Source organism: Schistocerca americana, chromosome 5 (genome assembly GCF_021461395.2).
Source record: "Schistocerca americana isolate TAMUIC-IGC-003095 chromosome 5, iqSchAmer2.1, whole genome shotgun sequence".
NCBI lineage: Eukaryota > Metazoa > Arthropoda > Insecta > Orthoptera > Acrididae > Schistocerca > Schistocerca americana.
The window spans coordinates 682124618-682140160 of NC_060123.1; the positions used below are offsets into that span (position 1 = coordinate 682124618).

Here is a 15543-nt window from a genome sequence, read left to right on the forward strand (position 1 = left end):
TAACTACAAAATACGGCTGAAAGGTTGCTTTCTCCACACACAATAATTTCCAAAAAAATTAATTCATAATCTAAAAGCTTCAAACGAACCTTTACGTGGCTCAGCGGTATAAAAAATTTCCTGTAATACATGTCCAGCATTTTATATTGGACAGACAGGCAGAGCTTTCAACGTAAGATACAAAGAAATTCTTTTAGGCAAAAAAGGCACTAATGTGCACAATTCAACATTTGCAGAACATCTTTTCATAACAGGGCATAACCCTAAATAATTAAACGAAATGACAATTCTGCATAGAGAAAAGAAAGGGAGAAAACTTGATGTTTTGGAAAAACTTGAAATTTTCAGGCACACACCAAATAAAGATGACATGTTGAATGAACAAGTACAGTTGAAAAATAGAAATTTCTTTAATGCTTTTAAACCAGTGCTCTCAGTTGTATGATACTTATAGTCTAGGTTCTCTCTTCCTTTTCAGAAACATTATTTTACCTCTGTTAAGTTACGCTCATTACCAGATGACCTCTGTACCCTAGTTATGCAAGCTTTCTTTTCAAATTTTGTGTCATATAATGAACTGTTATTCTTCATTACGTATGTAATTCCAGTCGTATTTAACTCTGGTTCTGCCTGTGCTACGTAAAACATAGCGAACTTTGTACTATTTTATCCCGTTTGAAGCTCATTTATAAATGTTACTCAATTTATAAAATTAATTTTGTTCAAAGCTATATTGGCTATACGTGTGATTTACTTCAGGAAATGTGTAATATACAAAATTGTTTTGCTCACGCTACTAGTGGCAGCTTGCGGCGCGCCCCACATTGCGTTTACTTGGCAGCGTGACTAGTTGCCACACAGTCAGTCTCCTCACACCACAGCGGTGCTACTTCTGTTTTAATGTTTGACCTTTTGAAGAACATCATGTTTTATATTTTAATGTCTGACTTGAGCAACTCAGCTCTTTAATCATTGTACATCTTTGACGATATGTTCTTCATGTAAGTACTATTTGTTTTTCACTCGTTTATATTAATATAACTTCTATTAGATAAGAATTTAATCTGACATATTCATTTTAGGTAATTACCTTACCTTCTGATGAAGTCACCCTTAGAGGTGACGAAACCTCGTCAAGGTATACAGAAAACCTATGCAACTCGTTGGCTGATTTTTTTTTTTTTACATATTTTTCATATTTTATTGCATTAAAAGTAAGTATTTATGTAGAACTCGCTGAATCAAGTCATCTAGCTTTAACCATTAATATTTTATGTTTGTCAAATTTGCACCAATTCCTGATATACACATCACACCTACTCTCCTACTTCTTCGGATGAGAATTTTGCATTTGGCGACGGGTGTTGTAATAGAATGTGGCATATTACTGTGATCTTCAATTCAAAAAGTGATTTGATACAGTTGAGTGCGAACCTCTTTATACATGCATAACTAATGCAACCTATCTCTGTTTGGACCCGCTTACTTTATCCGTCCCTTCGTCTGGCTGTTAATTTTTATGTCTCGTTCTCTCCTCCGCGACCAAACTGACGACTCCTCGACATCTTTAGATGTGTCCTGTCACCCAGTACATACTTTTAGTGACGTTGTGCCATAAATACGTTTTTTCCCCATTTCTATTCAGTATTTCTTCATTCTTTATGCGATCTAGCATTACGTGTGACAGTTAATTTGAGAAACTTCTGCTGTATTCTTGTCTGCACTGTTTACTGTCCACGTTTCACTTTCATGCAAGATAAAATCCACAAAAATACTTCCATAGAACACTTCCTCACACGTCCTCACTCACAACATAGCTGTTGTTTCCAGAAAATCAGTTCTTATAATCTCTCTACTTCTGCCATCGTCAGCTACCTAACAAAATGCCAAAACTCTACTATTACTTTCAGTGTCCCATTTCCTAATCTAATTTCCTCTGCACCAACTAATTTAATAACGTAATACAACATTTTTGAAGACCCGATCCATCCCTTACACTGATCTTACAAGTCTTTTTCTACCCCTGACAAAATTACAGTATCATTCGGAAAACTGGAGGTTTCAATTTCTTTCCTTTTCCATTTCCAAATTTACAAATTTTCCGTTACTGCTTGCTGAAGGTACAGATTCAATTACATGGGCTGCCTTCCAGTCTTACTCCCTAAGCAGAATCTGTCCCTTGACTCTTAGAATGGCTGTCTGCAGTGTAATGTGTCACTGACACGTAACGGATTCCCGAAATTTTCGGCGCCTCAGTCCCAGATAAACTGAAAGTTTTACCTTTAATTATTATTACTATTGAGAGAAACACTACTTGCTGAAATATCCTTGTATCCTCATTATGTGATGATTTAATTAGTGCGGACAGTTCCTCACAGTGTTGAGACTATTGTTGGTACTGGTGACAGGAGCTGCAGGAGTTTTTCGACTCGAGCGAGCAGGGCGTGGTGTACTTCAGCATGGGCACGCTGCTGCGCGTCGACGCCCTGCCCCAGGAGCAGCTGCGCGGAATACTGCGGGCGTTCGCGTCGCTGCCGCAGAAGGTGCTCTGGAAGGCCGACCACACGCTGCTGCCGCCGCTGCCCCCCAACGTCCACACTTCCGACTGGGTGCCGCAAAACGACGTCCTCAGTGAGTCGGCACCGCTATACCGCTTTTCAGACTGACGGTCTGCCTACAGTCTGTTAGACGCTAACCTGGGGCACACCGGTGTCTCCACGCGCCCGTCAACCAGGACCCAGGCAGATGCAGGTAGTACAGGCTACGCGCGAAGCAGTCATACTGCACACTTTCTGCAAATGCGCGAGCCACCTGACGACTTCTGCCCACTAGCATGGGTCGGAGCTGTACTATCACGTAGGCAGCGGCCTGCCTGCCCGACTACCTGAACATCTGTCGTTCGCCCACCGTCTTCTCCCATACCCAAAGATGTCTAGGAACTGTAAGCATGCACTGTAGCTGGAGCATACTCGTCTATAGGGTGTATATAAAACGGATGTATGTGTACACCAATCAGCCAGAAAATTATGACCACCTACCTAACAGCCGGCATGTCCACCATTGACAATGAAAGCTGCAGCGGCGCGTCGTGGGATGGAAACAATGAGGCCTTGGTAGGTTGCTGGACGGAGTTGCCACCACATGAGCAAGTCACCTAATTCCCGTAAATTCCGGGGAGGGGGTTGATGCGCTCTAACGCCAACCTTAATCACATCCCAGATGTGTTCGATCAGGCTCACATCTACTGAGTTGAGAGGCGAGCACATCAACTGGAACTCGCCTCTGTGTTCCCTGAACCAATCCATCACACTCCCGACCCTGTGACATGGCGCTTTACCTTGTTGATAAATTCCACTGCCGCCAAGAACATGATCGTCATGAAGACGTTACAGTAACCTCTGGCGTGCCACAGGGGAGTGTTATGGGACCATTGCTTTTCACAATATATATAAATGACCTAGTAGATAGTGTCGGAAGTTCCATGCGGCTTTTCGCGGATGGTGCTGTAGTATACAGAGAAGTTGCAGCATTAGAAAATTGTAGCGAAATGCAGGAAGATCTGCAGCGGATAGGCACTTGGTGCAGGGAGTGGCAACTGACCCTTAACATAGACAAATGTAACGTATTGCGAATACATAGAAAGAAGGATCCTTTATTGTATGATTACATGATAGTGGAACAAACACTGGTAGCAGTTACTTCTGTAAAATATCTGGGAGTATGCGTACGGAACGATTTGAAGTGGAATGATCATATAAAATTAATTGTTCGTAAGGCGGGTACCAGGTTGAGATTCATTGGGAGAGTTCTTAGAAAATGTAGTCCATCAACAAAGGTGGTGGCTTACAAAACACTCGTTCGACCTATACTTGAGTATTGCTCATCAGTGTGGGATCCGTACCAGATCGGGTTGACGGAGGAGATAGAGAAGATCCAAAGAAGGGCGACGCGTTTCGTCACAGGGTTATCTGGTAACCGTGATAGCGTTACGGAGATGTTTAACAAACTCAAGTGGCAGATCTGCAAGAGAGGCGCTCTGCATCGCGGTGTAGCTTGCTCGCCAGGTTTCGAGAGGGTGCGTTTCTGGATGAGGTATCGAATATATTGCTTCCCCCTACTTATACCTCCCGAGGAGATCGCGAATGTAAAATTAGAGAGATTAGAGCGCGCACGGAGGCTTTCAGACAGTCGTTCTTCCCGCGAACCATTCGCGACTGGAACAGGAAAGGGAGGTAATGACAGTGGCACGTAAAGTGCCCTCCCCCACACACCGTTGGGTGGCTTGCGGAGTATAAATGTAGATGTAGATGTAGATGTAGAAGAAGTGAACGTGGTCTGCAACCAGTATATGATACTCCTTGCCCACCACGGTGCCTTGCACTAGCTTCAGTAGACCATTCATACAAATGGATGCCCACTTGAACGCTCTCCACAGCATAATGGAGCTGCTGCCAGCTTGTCTCAGTCCTGCAGTACGGATGTCAAGTAGCTGTTCCCCTGGAAGACGACGAATTCGCCCCCTCCCATCGGCATAATGAAGAAGGTATCGCGATACATCAGGCCATGCAACGCTCTTCCACTGCACCAACTCCCAGAGCGATGGTCACATGCCCATCTCGTAGTTGCCGATGTCGTTGTATTAACATTGGCATATGCATGGGTCGTCAGCCATACAGGACCATCGTTACGAGTCTTCGGTTCACTGTGGGTTCGGACACACTTGTGCTCTGCCCACCATTACAGCCTGATGTTAGTTCTGCCACATCTCGTCACCTGTTTTGTTTTACCGTTCCGCCCATCCTATGACGTCCGACTCTTGTAATGAGGCTGACCGCCCAACACCACGACGTCTGGACGTGGCTTCATCTCGGTTTCGGCACGTGTTGAAAACGCTCACCACAGCACTCCTCGAACTCCCGACAGGTCATGCAGTTTCCGAAATGCTCGTGCCGAGCGTCCGGATCGCAATATGCCCTCGGTCAAACTCGGTCAAACTCAGATAGATGGAGTGTCTTCCCCATCCTGAACACGGATTGCGCGCTCACTGATACTACATGCACAGTGAGTGTGTCTGACTAGCAGTCATTCCTCGCCACGCTGATATAGCCTGGATGTGTTTATGTCGATTGTAGGTCAGTGGCCATAATGTTCTGGTTGATCAGTGCTTATGTTTTCTGGCATAGCTCTAGAACATCAGCGGAAATGTAGAAAAGAGTATTTGGTGCGTATACGGTTTAGAAACTGAAAAACGTGATGTTGGGGTAACACACGCCTAGCATTCTCAGAGGTGTGGTGAAAGTGACATGTTGTTGTTGTTGTTGTTGTGGTCTTCAGTCCTGAGACTGGTTTGATGCAGCTCTCCATGCTACTCTATCCTGCGCAAGCTTCTTCATCTCCCAGTACTTACTGCAACCTACATCCTTCTGAATCTGTTTAGTGTATTCATCTCTTGGTCTCCCTCTACGATTTTTACCCTCCACTCTGCCCTCCAATACTAAATTGGTGATCCCTTGATGCCTCAGAACATGTCCTACCAACCGATCCCTTCTTCTAGTCAAGTTGTGCCACACACTTCTCTTCTCCCCAATCCTATTCAATACTTCCTCATTAGTTATGTGATCTACCCATCTAATCTTCAGCATTCTTCTGTAGCACCACATTTCGAAAGCTTCTATTCTCTTATTGTCTAAACTATTTACCGTCCATGTTTCACTTCCATACGTGGCTACACTCCATACAAATACTTTCAGAAATGACTTCTGACACTTAAACCTATACTCGATGTTAACAAATTTCTCTTCTTCAGAAACGCTTTCCTCGCCATTGCCAGTCTACATTTTATATCCTCTCTACTTCGACCATCATCAGTTATTTTGCTCCCCAAATAGCAAAACTCCTTTACTACTTTAAGTGTCTCATTTCCTAATCTAATTCCCTCAGCATCACCCGACTTAATTCGACTACATTCCATTATCCTCGTTTTGCTTTTGTTGATGTTCATCTTATATCCTCCTTTCAAGACGCTATCCATTCCGTTCAACTGCTCTTCCAAGTGACATGTACAATTCATAGAAAACAAATAGTATTAGCGTGACATTACTAGTCTCAAGTATGGGACACTGTAAGAGTGGGGGGGGGGGGGGGGGGGGGGGGAGGGAATTGGGAATTGACAGACGAAGTAGAGAAGATAAGAAGAACAGTTCGGCATTCGTAACGGATTCATATCAGTAAACACAAAAGCGCCTCGAAGATTCTCATGGAACTTCTGTGGCAGACGCTTCAAGGGTGGCATTGAGCGTCACGGGATGCTAACTATTAAAATTTCGAGAGCCTAGATTCCTAGCAGTTTATTGCTTCCTCCTATGTATGTCTCGTGAAAAATCGTTTAGGGTAAATCTGAGAGATTAAAACTCGTAGCGAGTTTTGTTAACAGGTTTTCATACCGCGCATCGTTTGTGACTGTGACAGTGGTGGTCTGTCAAACGCCGTAAGTGACGTGCGAAGTATGCACGTAAATGTGGAACCCATAGTTACCTAGATTTATAGGCTCATTAGTTATGATAGTAACAGGTGAAACGTAGAGCACTGCTCTAAAAGAACGTGGAAAATTTTCATCCAAAATTAGATCTTACTATATGAAAAAAAAAAACAAAAAAATGCTTTAGTCGTAACTCACCACGAGCACCTATGCAGTTGTGGTAATGATGTGAAGGGGTAACTGCTAAAAGTAGGCAAAAAGGAATGATATTACAGTATGATCTACTACCTTTCTTTCATGTTATTTACATGTACTAATGTACAATTGCAAAGTTTTGGCGAGACGAAGTTCCATAGTAAAACAATTCACAGTTCTACTTTAAACAAGAGAGAATATGATGGTCATTGTCAAGGATATTTATGATATTAAAATCATGTGAAGAAACTAACTATAGATAGACAGGTATCATTACTATTCTTGTGTAACAGAAGATTCGTGCAAATAAGTAACAGGGTAATGCCAGTCAGCTGGTGTCACATACCTTCGACCAAGAGGAGAAAGCGAAGCAATACAGGCATATAAGATGCAATATGTTCATGTCAAGATAGTAGTTCTTTGAAAGCCTTTGATACGTATCCATACTCTGCAAACCACTCTGAAGTGCATGGCAGAGGATACATTCCACTTCACCAATTCTTAGGGTATCTTCTCGTTCCATTCACGTATAGAGCGTGGAAACAATGAGTGGCTGAATGCCTCTGTGCGTGCTGTAAGTAATCTAATCTTGTCCTCACGATCCTAATGGAAGCCATACGTAACGGACTGAAGTATATTCCTAGAGTCATCTTTTAAAACTGTTTCGTGAAACTTAGTTAGCAGACTTTCTTGAGATAGTTTACGACAGTCTCCAAGCGTCTGTTCAGTTTCTTCAGCATTTCTGTACACTCTCCCAAAGGCCAAACAAATATGTGGCCATTTGTACTGCCCTCCCTGTATACATTTAGGAAAAGGAAGAATGTGTTTAACGTCCCGTTGGAATCTAGTTCACTACAGACGGAGCACAAGCTCGGATTGTATCAAGAATGGGGAAGGAAATCCGTCGTGCCCTTTCAAAGGAATCGTCCCGACAACCATATGGAGAACCTAAGACTGGATGGCCGGACTAGAGTTTCAACTGGTGTCCTCTCTAAGGCTAGTCCACCGTGCTAACCACTCGTATACGTTCAATATCCCATCTTAATCCTATGTAGTACAGGTCCCACATCCTTGAGCAGTATTCTAAGATGCGTTGCACGAGTGATTTATAACCAATCTTCCTTGTAGGCTGATTGCATTTCCCCAGTATTCTGGCAATAAACCGAAGTCTGCTATCTGCTTTAGCCACGACTGCGTCTATGTGATCGATCCTTTTCATGACCTTACTAAGTGTTACATCCAGGTATTTGTATGAGTTGACCGATTCCAGCGACGATCTATTTACATTATAGTCACAGAATACAACGGCTGCTCATTATGTGAAGTGACTACTTTTACTTATCGGAACATATAAAGCAATTTCCTTTCTTTGCACCACTTTGAAATCTTATCAATATTTTATTGAATATTCGTCCAGTTTCTTTCAGACTGTACTTCAATGCAGATTGCTGTTTCATCTACATTAAGTCCGAGGTCACTACTAAAATTGTCAACAAGGTCATTAATTTTTAAACATGGATAGCAAGGGACCCAACGTACTTCCCTGGTGTACACTCGAAGATAGTTCTACATCTGTCGATGACTCTCCACTCAAGATAACATGCCGTGCTCTCCCTACAAAAAAGTAGAAAAAAAAGTCCTGGATCCACTCGAACATCAAACAATCTCGCTTGATACCTCGGACATCGTGCGTTGATAAAAAGTGTAGATTTTCGGAAACCAGCATATTGTAATACAAATAGATTTTGAGTATATTTTTTACCTTCCCTGGACAGGAAAGGAAAAGTAAAAAAAAAAAAAAAATCTACTTGCCACCGCCACTTGTGTTCTATGGAAAAAAACAGAATTGCAGCTCTTCAGGCGTTAGCACCTATCTATGCCTATCCTAAAACAACTAACCTGGGTGCGTGTGTTGGTCGTTTGGTCGTTAGGATAATTTAGGTCACGTAGTGGTAGTGTGCAAGCTTAGCGACTGATGACCTTAGCAATTAAGTCCCGTAAGATTTCACACACATTTGAACATTTTGAACTAAAAGTGGGTAGGAAAGGAAGAAAGTAGGGGAAGAGAACACACAGGGGAGTGATGAAAATGAAAGAAGTTGTGTAGGGTTTCTTTTTATGTACCAGAACTCCACCTTCCGTTGGTGGAACATCCAAATGTGTCTTCTAGAAATTTTTATGTACATCTGTAGTTCGTTGAGAGCATCATTTCAGCACAATAAGCATCAGAATCACGAGTCTTGGACGATCCATCTGGAAGGCGGGTCAAGAAAGGTGCTCCATAGAAATTTGAAAACCTGCGAACAAGTGCACAATGCCGATCATTAAGATACGTCCAATGACCCAATTCCAGTTTCTCGTTGGGGCCAAAACGGTAGCGCACCCTGTGGCTGCGTATCCAATTCACAGCGGACGTCTCCTCCAAACGATCAGGGCTGGCTGGCTTCGTTGACCACTGAACGTCTTCTCCAAACGATCAGGGCTGGCTGGCTTCGTTGACCACTGGTTTAGACTCCTTGACACTGTACAGCGTGCGCGATACATGAATATCAACCACCCTTCTCGTATCCTTCACATGGCAAAAGTGTTTCCGGTCCGGATTACTTTCGATCGTAGTATGTTGATGGCGACGGGTTCCTTTGCCTGTACAGGGATGATATTCAGAGTTCAGTATGGCTCCCTTGCTGTCCCACGGGAGCATGGTGGGGTTGGGTTTGTCCATGTGGTGGACACCCCAACTGAAAGTCGGGCGTCGCTTCCCAAAGAGCCTGACCGGACTGCTTTTGCATGAATACGCGCCAGTCACCATGTCAGCCCCAGTCACGTTATCAGACATTCTACCCCTCTTTTATCACCTTCGGAATTTCTTTCTGGAATTAAGTCACATCCTCCACTCCTTAGCAGTTCCACAGATATTCCGGATAGACACTGTACACGATGCATCGGCCCCCCTGTCCCATCGAACACAAATTTTCCCCATCATATGGCGTCGTGTGTGGAAAGCAGTTTAGGCTTTCTCGAAAGTAGCGTCCATCGTTTGCACCGCCTCAGCTGTTAGTTTTCGTTGCAGGCTAATGAATCACGTCCGAGTATAAAAGCGTCTGGAAAGCGATTTGAGCAGGTGTCTCTCGAGGAAGGAAAGCCAAGAGACGCTGCGCGCGCCTCCAGGCGTCAGACAGTGGACCACATGAGAGTCGGAAGGGGTAAGTGTCGTCTACTCCACAGTGAACACATAGGGGTCTCTCAGCGAGGCAGATGAGGTGCAAACGAAACTGGTTGACCTTGTTATCATTGACGGTGATATACCAGGCGAAATGGACTCTGCTGTCGAGATTACCTGCACCGTTTTCCACACACGACGCCGTATGATAGGGAGAAAAATGTGTTCGATGCGTCGGAAGGGGGTGGGGTGGGGGGAGGTGGCGATGCATTTTTAATGCGTCGTGCACAGTCTTTGTCCAGAGTATCCGTGAAAGCGGTAAGGAGTGGAAAGTGATAAATGAGGGGTGGAATATCTGATAACGTGACTGGGACTGACATGAAGACTGGCACATATTCATGGAAAAGCAGCCCAGTGAGTCTCGTCGGGCAACAACGCCGGACCTTCAGTTGGTATGTAACAAAAAGTGCAGTAACTCTGTCCGACATGTGCAATAAGCCAACCCCACCACGCTCCCATGGGAGAGCAAGGGAGGCATGCTGAACTCTTAACAACATCCTGGTACATGCAAAAGAACCCACTGCCATCAACATACGACGATTGAGGGTATTCGGGACCGGAAATACTTGTGCTACGTGAGGGATACAGGGGCGCGGTTGAAATTCAGTTATCACCCACGGTGTACAATGTCAACGAGTCTAAGCCAGCCCTGATCATATGGAGGAGACGTCTGCTGTTTGTTTTCGCCGAACGACGAAGATCATTCGTAAAATCGATGTCCAAGCAGCGGGCGGTGGTGGCCACGCTTACAGGAGTGATACATCTCTCTGGTGGACCCTCACCAATGAGCAGAACATGCGATTTGGAAACGTTAAAGAGCACTTTAAAGAATTCGAATTAATTAAATTAGAAATTTCCGAGATATAATCTGAATCTAGACCATATTCCATATATCGAATGCTATTGTTGCGTAGGATCAACAGTATCATCTCATTCAAGTCAAATTTTACTGATTTTCCAAACGCCACCATCGTTCTGTCATTTCAGTCAGATGAATGATCTATATACTTAATTTGCATGCCCAAATAAATTTCAGTCTGTGGTGGACGCCCATTTACATTACACTTCACTGAATTGTACAGAAAATCATCCTTCAGTCTAAATTACGACCGTCTTAACTAGCAATCTGGTTACGGATCATGTAATCATTATCATATCACATTTGGTAATAGTCCGTTTTTTGGAATGAAATACATGGCTGACTCTGCCTATCAGGGATCCGACAGTTCGTTTGTGGGTTTGTGGAGGTATGTGGCATTAGATGTCAACAAACAGGTCATGGAATTCGCGTTAATTACGGGCCACTGATTTCCGTAGGTGATGATAGCGCCCGATAGCGACGCAGATGAGTTCGATATAGTCTACATCAGGCAAATTTGGTCGCCGAGACATCAACGTGAGCTCACTATAATGCTGTTCAAACCACTGTAGTACGATTCCGTCTCCGAGACACCGACAATTATATTGCTGAAAGATGACACAGCCGTCGGGGAAGACATCAAGCATGAAGGTAAGCAGGTGGTTCGCAGCTGTTAGAGTGTCTTCCACAGCTCCCGCAGGTCCTATTCAAACGCAGGAGGATATCTCCCACAGCATAATATTGTCCCACCAGCCTGCGACTGTGCCGCGCTACGGGCTTAGAGCCGCCGTTCACCTCGATGACGGCCTTTGTGGAGACGACCATTAACTTAGTGTAGCATTAATGTGATTCGCACGAAAGGCGATACGTTTCCATTGACCTACGGTTGAATCCCGATGAACCCGTGCCCACTGCAATCGTAATTGACGATGTCGTTGCATCAATATATGCAAACGTAAGGGTGGTCTGCTGCACCATGTTCAACAATGTACTGTGAACAGTTTGGTCCATACTTGTGCGTGCACCAGCATTGTGCACTTTAGGCAGAGATGCCACAGATCACCATCTGTCCTACTTTACAGAGAAGACAAGCCTGCGAGCCCCATGTTCTGTGAAGATTCGTGGGCGTCCAACCAACCATTTAGCAACTAGTGGTAGCTTCACTGCCCTTCTACCTCTTCCCGTAGATGCTCACGACAGTAGCACGTGAACATTCGACCAGGTTCGGCGTTTTAGAGATACTCGTTCACAGGCTCTGCGTAACAATAATCTGCCCTTTGTCAAAGTCGCTTATCTCAGTGGATTTTCCCATTTCCAGCCAATAACTTCGCTAGGGTGATCTCCCGTCAGTGTCTGCTCCGCGTACATACTTTTGTTACCACCTCACGTGCCCGATACGCTACCAGGCTGCATCCAACGTCGCGGTGGGCACTGGCCATAATGTTTTAGCTGATCAGTGTATGTGGCACAGGTATCTGGCCTGAAGATCTCCTTAAGACCATAATGGTTCCTTTACCAAAGAAGCGCAATGCCAGTCAACGAAAAGATTATAAGACAGTTGGTTTTATATGCCATGTCAATAAGGCTGTGACCAGAACAGTGCTGAGGAGCACAGAAAGGAATTTAGAGGAGAATAACGGAGAACAGGGGTTAGGATTTAGAAAACGAAGAGGGGCCAGAGATGCAATTTGGTGTATAAGGATGATGGGAGAAAGGATTTTGAAAGTGAACAGAGAAAATGTGTTTGTTTTTGTCAGCTGGGAAAAATCGTTTGGCAGAATTTACCGGTATATGCTGTTGAAGATTCTCAAAGATACTTGTATAGACTAGAAGGATAGAAGGTTAATAAAGTAACTCTATATGGGGCAGAAAGCAGTGGTTTGAGCAGAAGAGCCGGCCGAAGTGGCCGTGCGGTTAAAGGCGCTGCAGTCTGGAACCGCAAGAGCGCTACGGTCGCAGGTTCGAATCCTGCCTCGGGCATGGATGTTTGTGATGTCCTTAGGTTGGTTAGGTTTAACTAGTTCTAAGTTCTAGGGGACTAATGACCTCAGCAGTTGAGTCCCATAGTGCTCAGAGCCATCGAGCAGAAGAGGATGAAACTGGAGAGGTCAGTACTGGAAGGTGAGTGAGACAGGGTTTCTGTATGTCAACAGCACTTTTCAATTTATGTGTGCTGTTAAGCTAGTCAATAAGGCCTTAGAAAAATCAGAAGGAATTGTTGTTGGAGGAGAATGAATAAAAACCATCAAGTACGCTGATGATGTGACTGTACTGGAAAAAACGGAGGACGATCTCCAGCTAATGGTGGAGAATATTTTCAGTTTGGGTAAACAGTTTGGAATGAAACTGAAAATAAGCATGACAATTAAAATCTCACTAGATTGAATGGTATTATAACAGATTCAGTCGTTCCAGTTCTTAGGAAGCTTGATGACGTCCAGTGGAAGTTGTACAGAGGAAGTGAGGCGCAGAATCTCTATGAGAAAGAGAGCTTTTGGGGCCCGATAGGTTTGCTAACAGACAGAATCATTCCCATAATACTGAGGAAGAGATTCACCAAATGTTTTGTGTGGAGTGTGGTATCTTACGATACTGAAACGTAGACAGTCAGACAAAAAGAACAAAAGTATTTCAAAAGTTTTGAAATGTGATTATGGAGAAGAATGGAGAAAGTGAAATGGTTGGATAGAATGAGAAATCAGGAGGTACCGATCAACGAAGGAAGGAGCGGAGCTTCATTTTGATGATATAGAGGAGGAAAATACATTGGCTGGGACGCATGTTACATAGGAATTGTCTGCTACAGAGAATCATGGAGGGAAAAGGAAAACGAAAAAGAGGGAGACGAAGCAGAAAGTTTGGAATGCTGAGAGATGTAAAGAGAGGAAGAAGTTGCAACGAAATTAAGGAGGATGCTAAGGACAGAGAGATATGCAGGGCGTCCAACTGATACCTTCCTGAGGGCAGATTTAGTGAAACAAGAAGAAGAAGAAGAGGCACACATCAGACGATGCTTAGAGAAAGGTGTGCAGTGTGTGAGAGGGATAGGAAGAAACGCAACGTGTGTGACACGTCATACCAATTGTACTGCCTTTATGTTTGTATGACTCTTATTACAGTGGTAATGCTGATATCAGCCACGTCGAAAAGATGACAGAATTTCAGTGCTATCGTATTTTTCTCTTTCGAAGAGTGAGGATTTGCTGAATAGTAACGCCCCCGAATTTTTTACGTAAAAATTCTTAATGCTTTTCAAATGAATCAACCATTATTAATTTCTGTTTATTTATTCTTCATGTCTACATATTTACAAATCTCTGCCGCTACCGGGCTCAAAATTGTAGCGTGTAACATGACGGTGTGTAACGTAATTTTGTCGGTGTGTGAGAAACAGTGAGCTGTAATCGAGTTTCGAATTCGAAGAATTCCTCTACACATGGAGTACCCTCTGCTTCAGCATGAGAATGCCAGAGCACACACGAGTGGTATGACATGCAACAATTCGACGCCTCAGGTTCACGATCTTTGACTATCCTCCGTGAATTCCTGACTTGGCCCCATCCGAATTTCATCTGTTTCCAAAACTTAAATAACATCTTCGAGGACATCAGTTTGACAGTGAGGAAGCGGTGCAAGCAGAGGTGAGGTTGTGGCTCCATCAGAAATGACAAGCATTCTACAATGAAGTTATCAACAGAGTAGTCGCTCGTTGAGAGAAGTGCGTTCATCACCACGGTGACACTGTTGAGAAATAAGTATGTAGACATGTATAAGATAGATTAAGGTGCAGAATTTCAATAGCATGCGTTTTATTTAAAAAGGTTTAAGACATTTCACACAAAAAATTCCGAGGCGTATTGAAGAAACCAAAATACAGAATACCCAAAATTTGCCATTGATTTTCTTCTGAGCCATACTAACAAAATCTGTCTCAAAATTGCAGTAGAAACCCTGAAACTACAGCTGATGAAGAGAGCAGAAGAGTAAAATATTTTAAAAAATATTCGTGATATTGTCGTAAGCCCTTTTGCAATCTGGCATGGTCACAAGCACGTACAGTAACCCATATGCATAAAATTGTATAATTTGTATCATACTTCGATCGCAAATATTTTTTATATTTTATTTGAGCCCTCGTTTCGATAATTAATAATAATTTTAAGATCGGTCTTTGTTAATATGAGGGCAGTTCAATAAGTAATGCAACACATTTTTTTTCTCGGCCAATTTTGGTTGAAAAAACCGGAAATTTCTTGTGGAATATTTTCAATCATTCCCGCTTCGTCTCGTATAGTTTCATTGACTTCCGACAGGTGGCAGCGCTGTACGGAGCTGTTAAAATGGCGTCTGTAACGGATGTGCGTTGCAAACAACGGGCAGTGATCGAGTTTCTTTTGGCGGAAAACCAGGGCATCTCAGATATTCATAGGCGCTTGCAGAATGTCTACGGTGATCTGGCAGTGGACAAAAGCACGGTGAGTCGTTGGGCAAAGCGTGTGTCATCATCGCCGCAAGGTCAAGCAAGACTGTCTGATCTCCCGCGTGCGGGCCGGCCGTGCACAGCTGTGACTCCTGCAGTGGCGGAGCGTGCGAACACACTTGTTCGAGATGATCGACGGATCACCATCAAACAACACAGTGCTCAACTTGACATCTCTGTTGGTAGTGCTGTCACAATTGTTCACCAGTTGGGATATTCAAAGGTTTGTTCCCGCTGGGTCCCTCGTTGTCTAACCGAACACCATAAAGAGCAAAGGAGAACCATCTGTGCGGAATTGCTTGCTCGTCATG

The 15543-nt window shown here is 43.8% G+C and overlaps 1 protein-coding gene across 1 annotated transcript in view; it reads left to right on the forward strand.

Moving 5' to 3' along the window:
• Positions 1 to 15543, forward strand: part of LOC124615504 (UDP-glucosyltransferase 2-like) — a 61293-nt gene that overhangs the window by 28804 nt on the left and 16946 nt on the right. The window contains exon 5 of the mRNA XM_047143459.1: positions 2409 to 2631. Coding sequence (XP_046999415.1) covers positions 2409 to 2631 — 223 coding nt within the window. The remainder of the gene's footprint in view (positions 1 to 2408; positions 2632 to 15543) is intronic.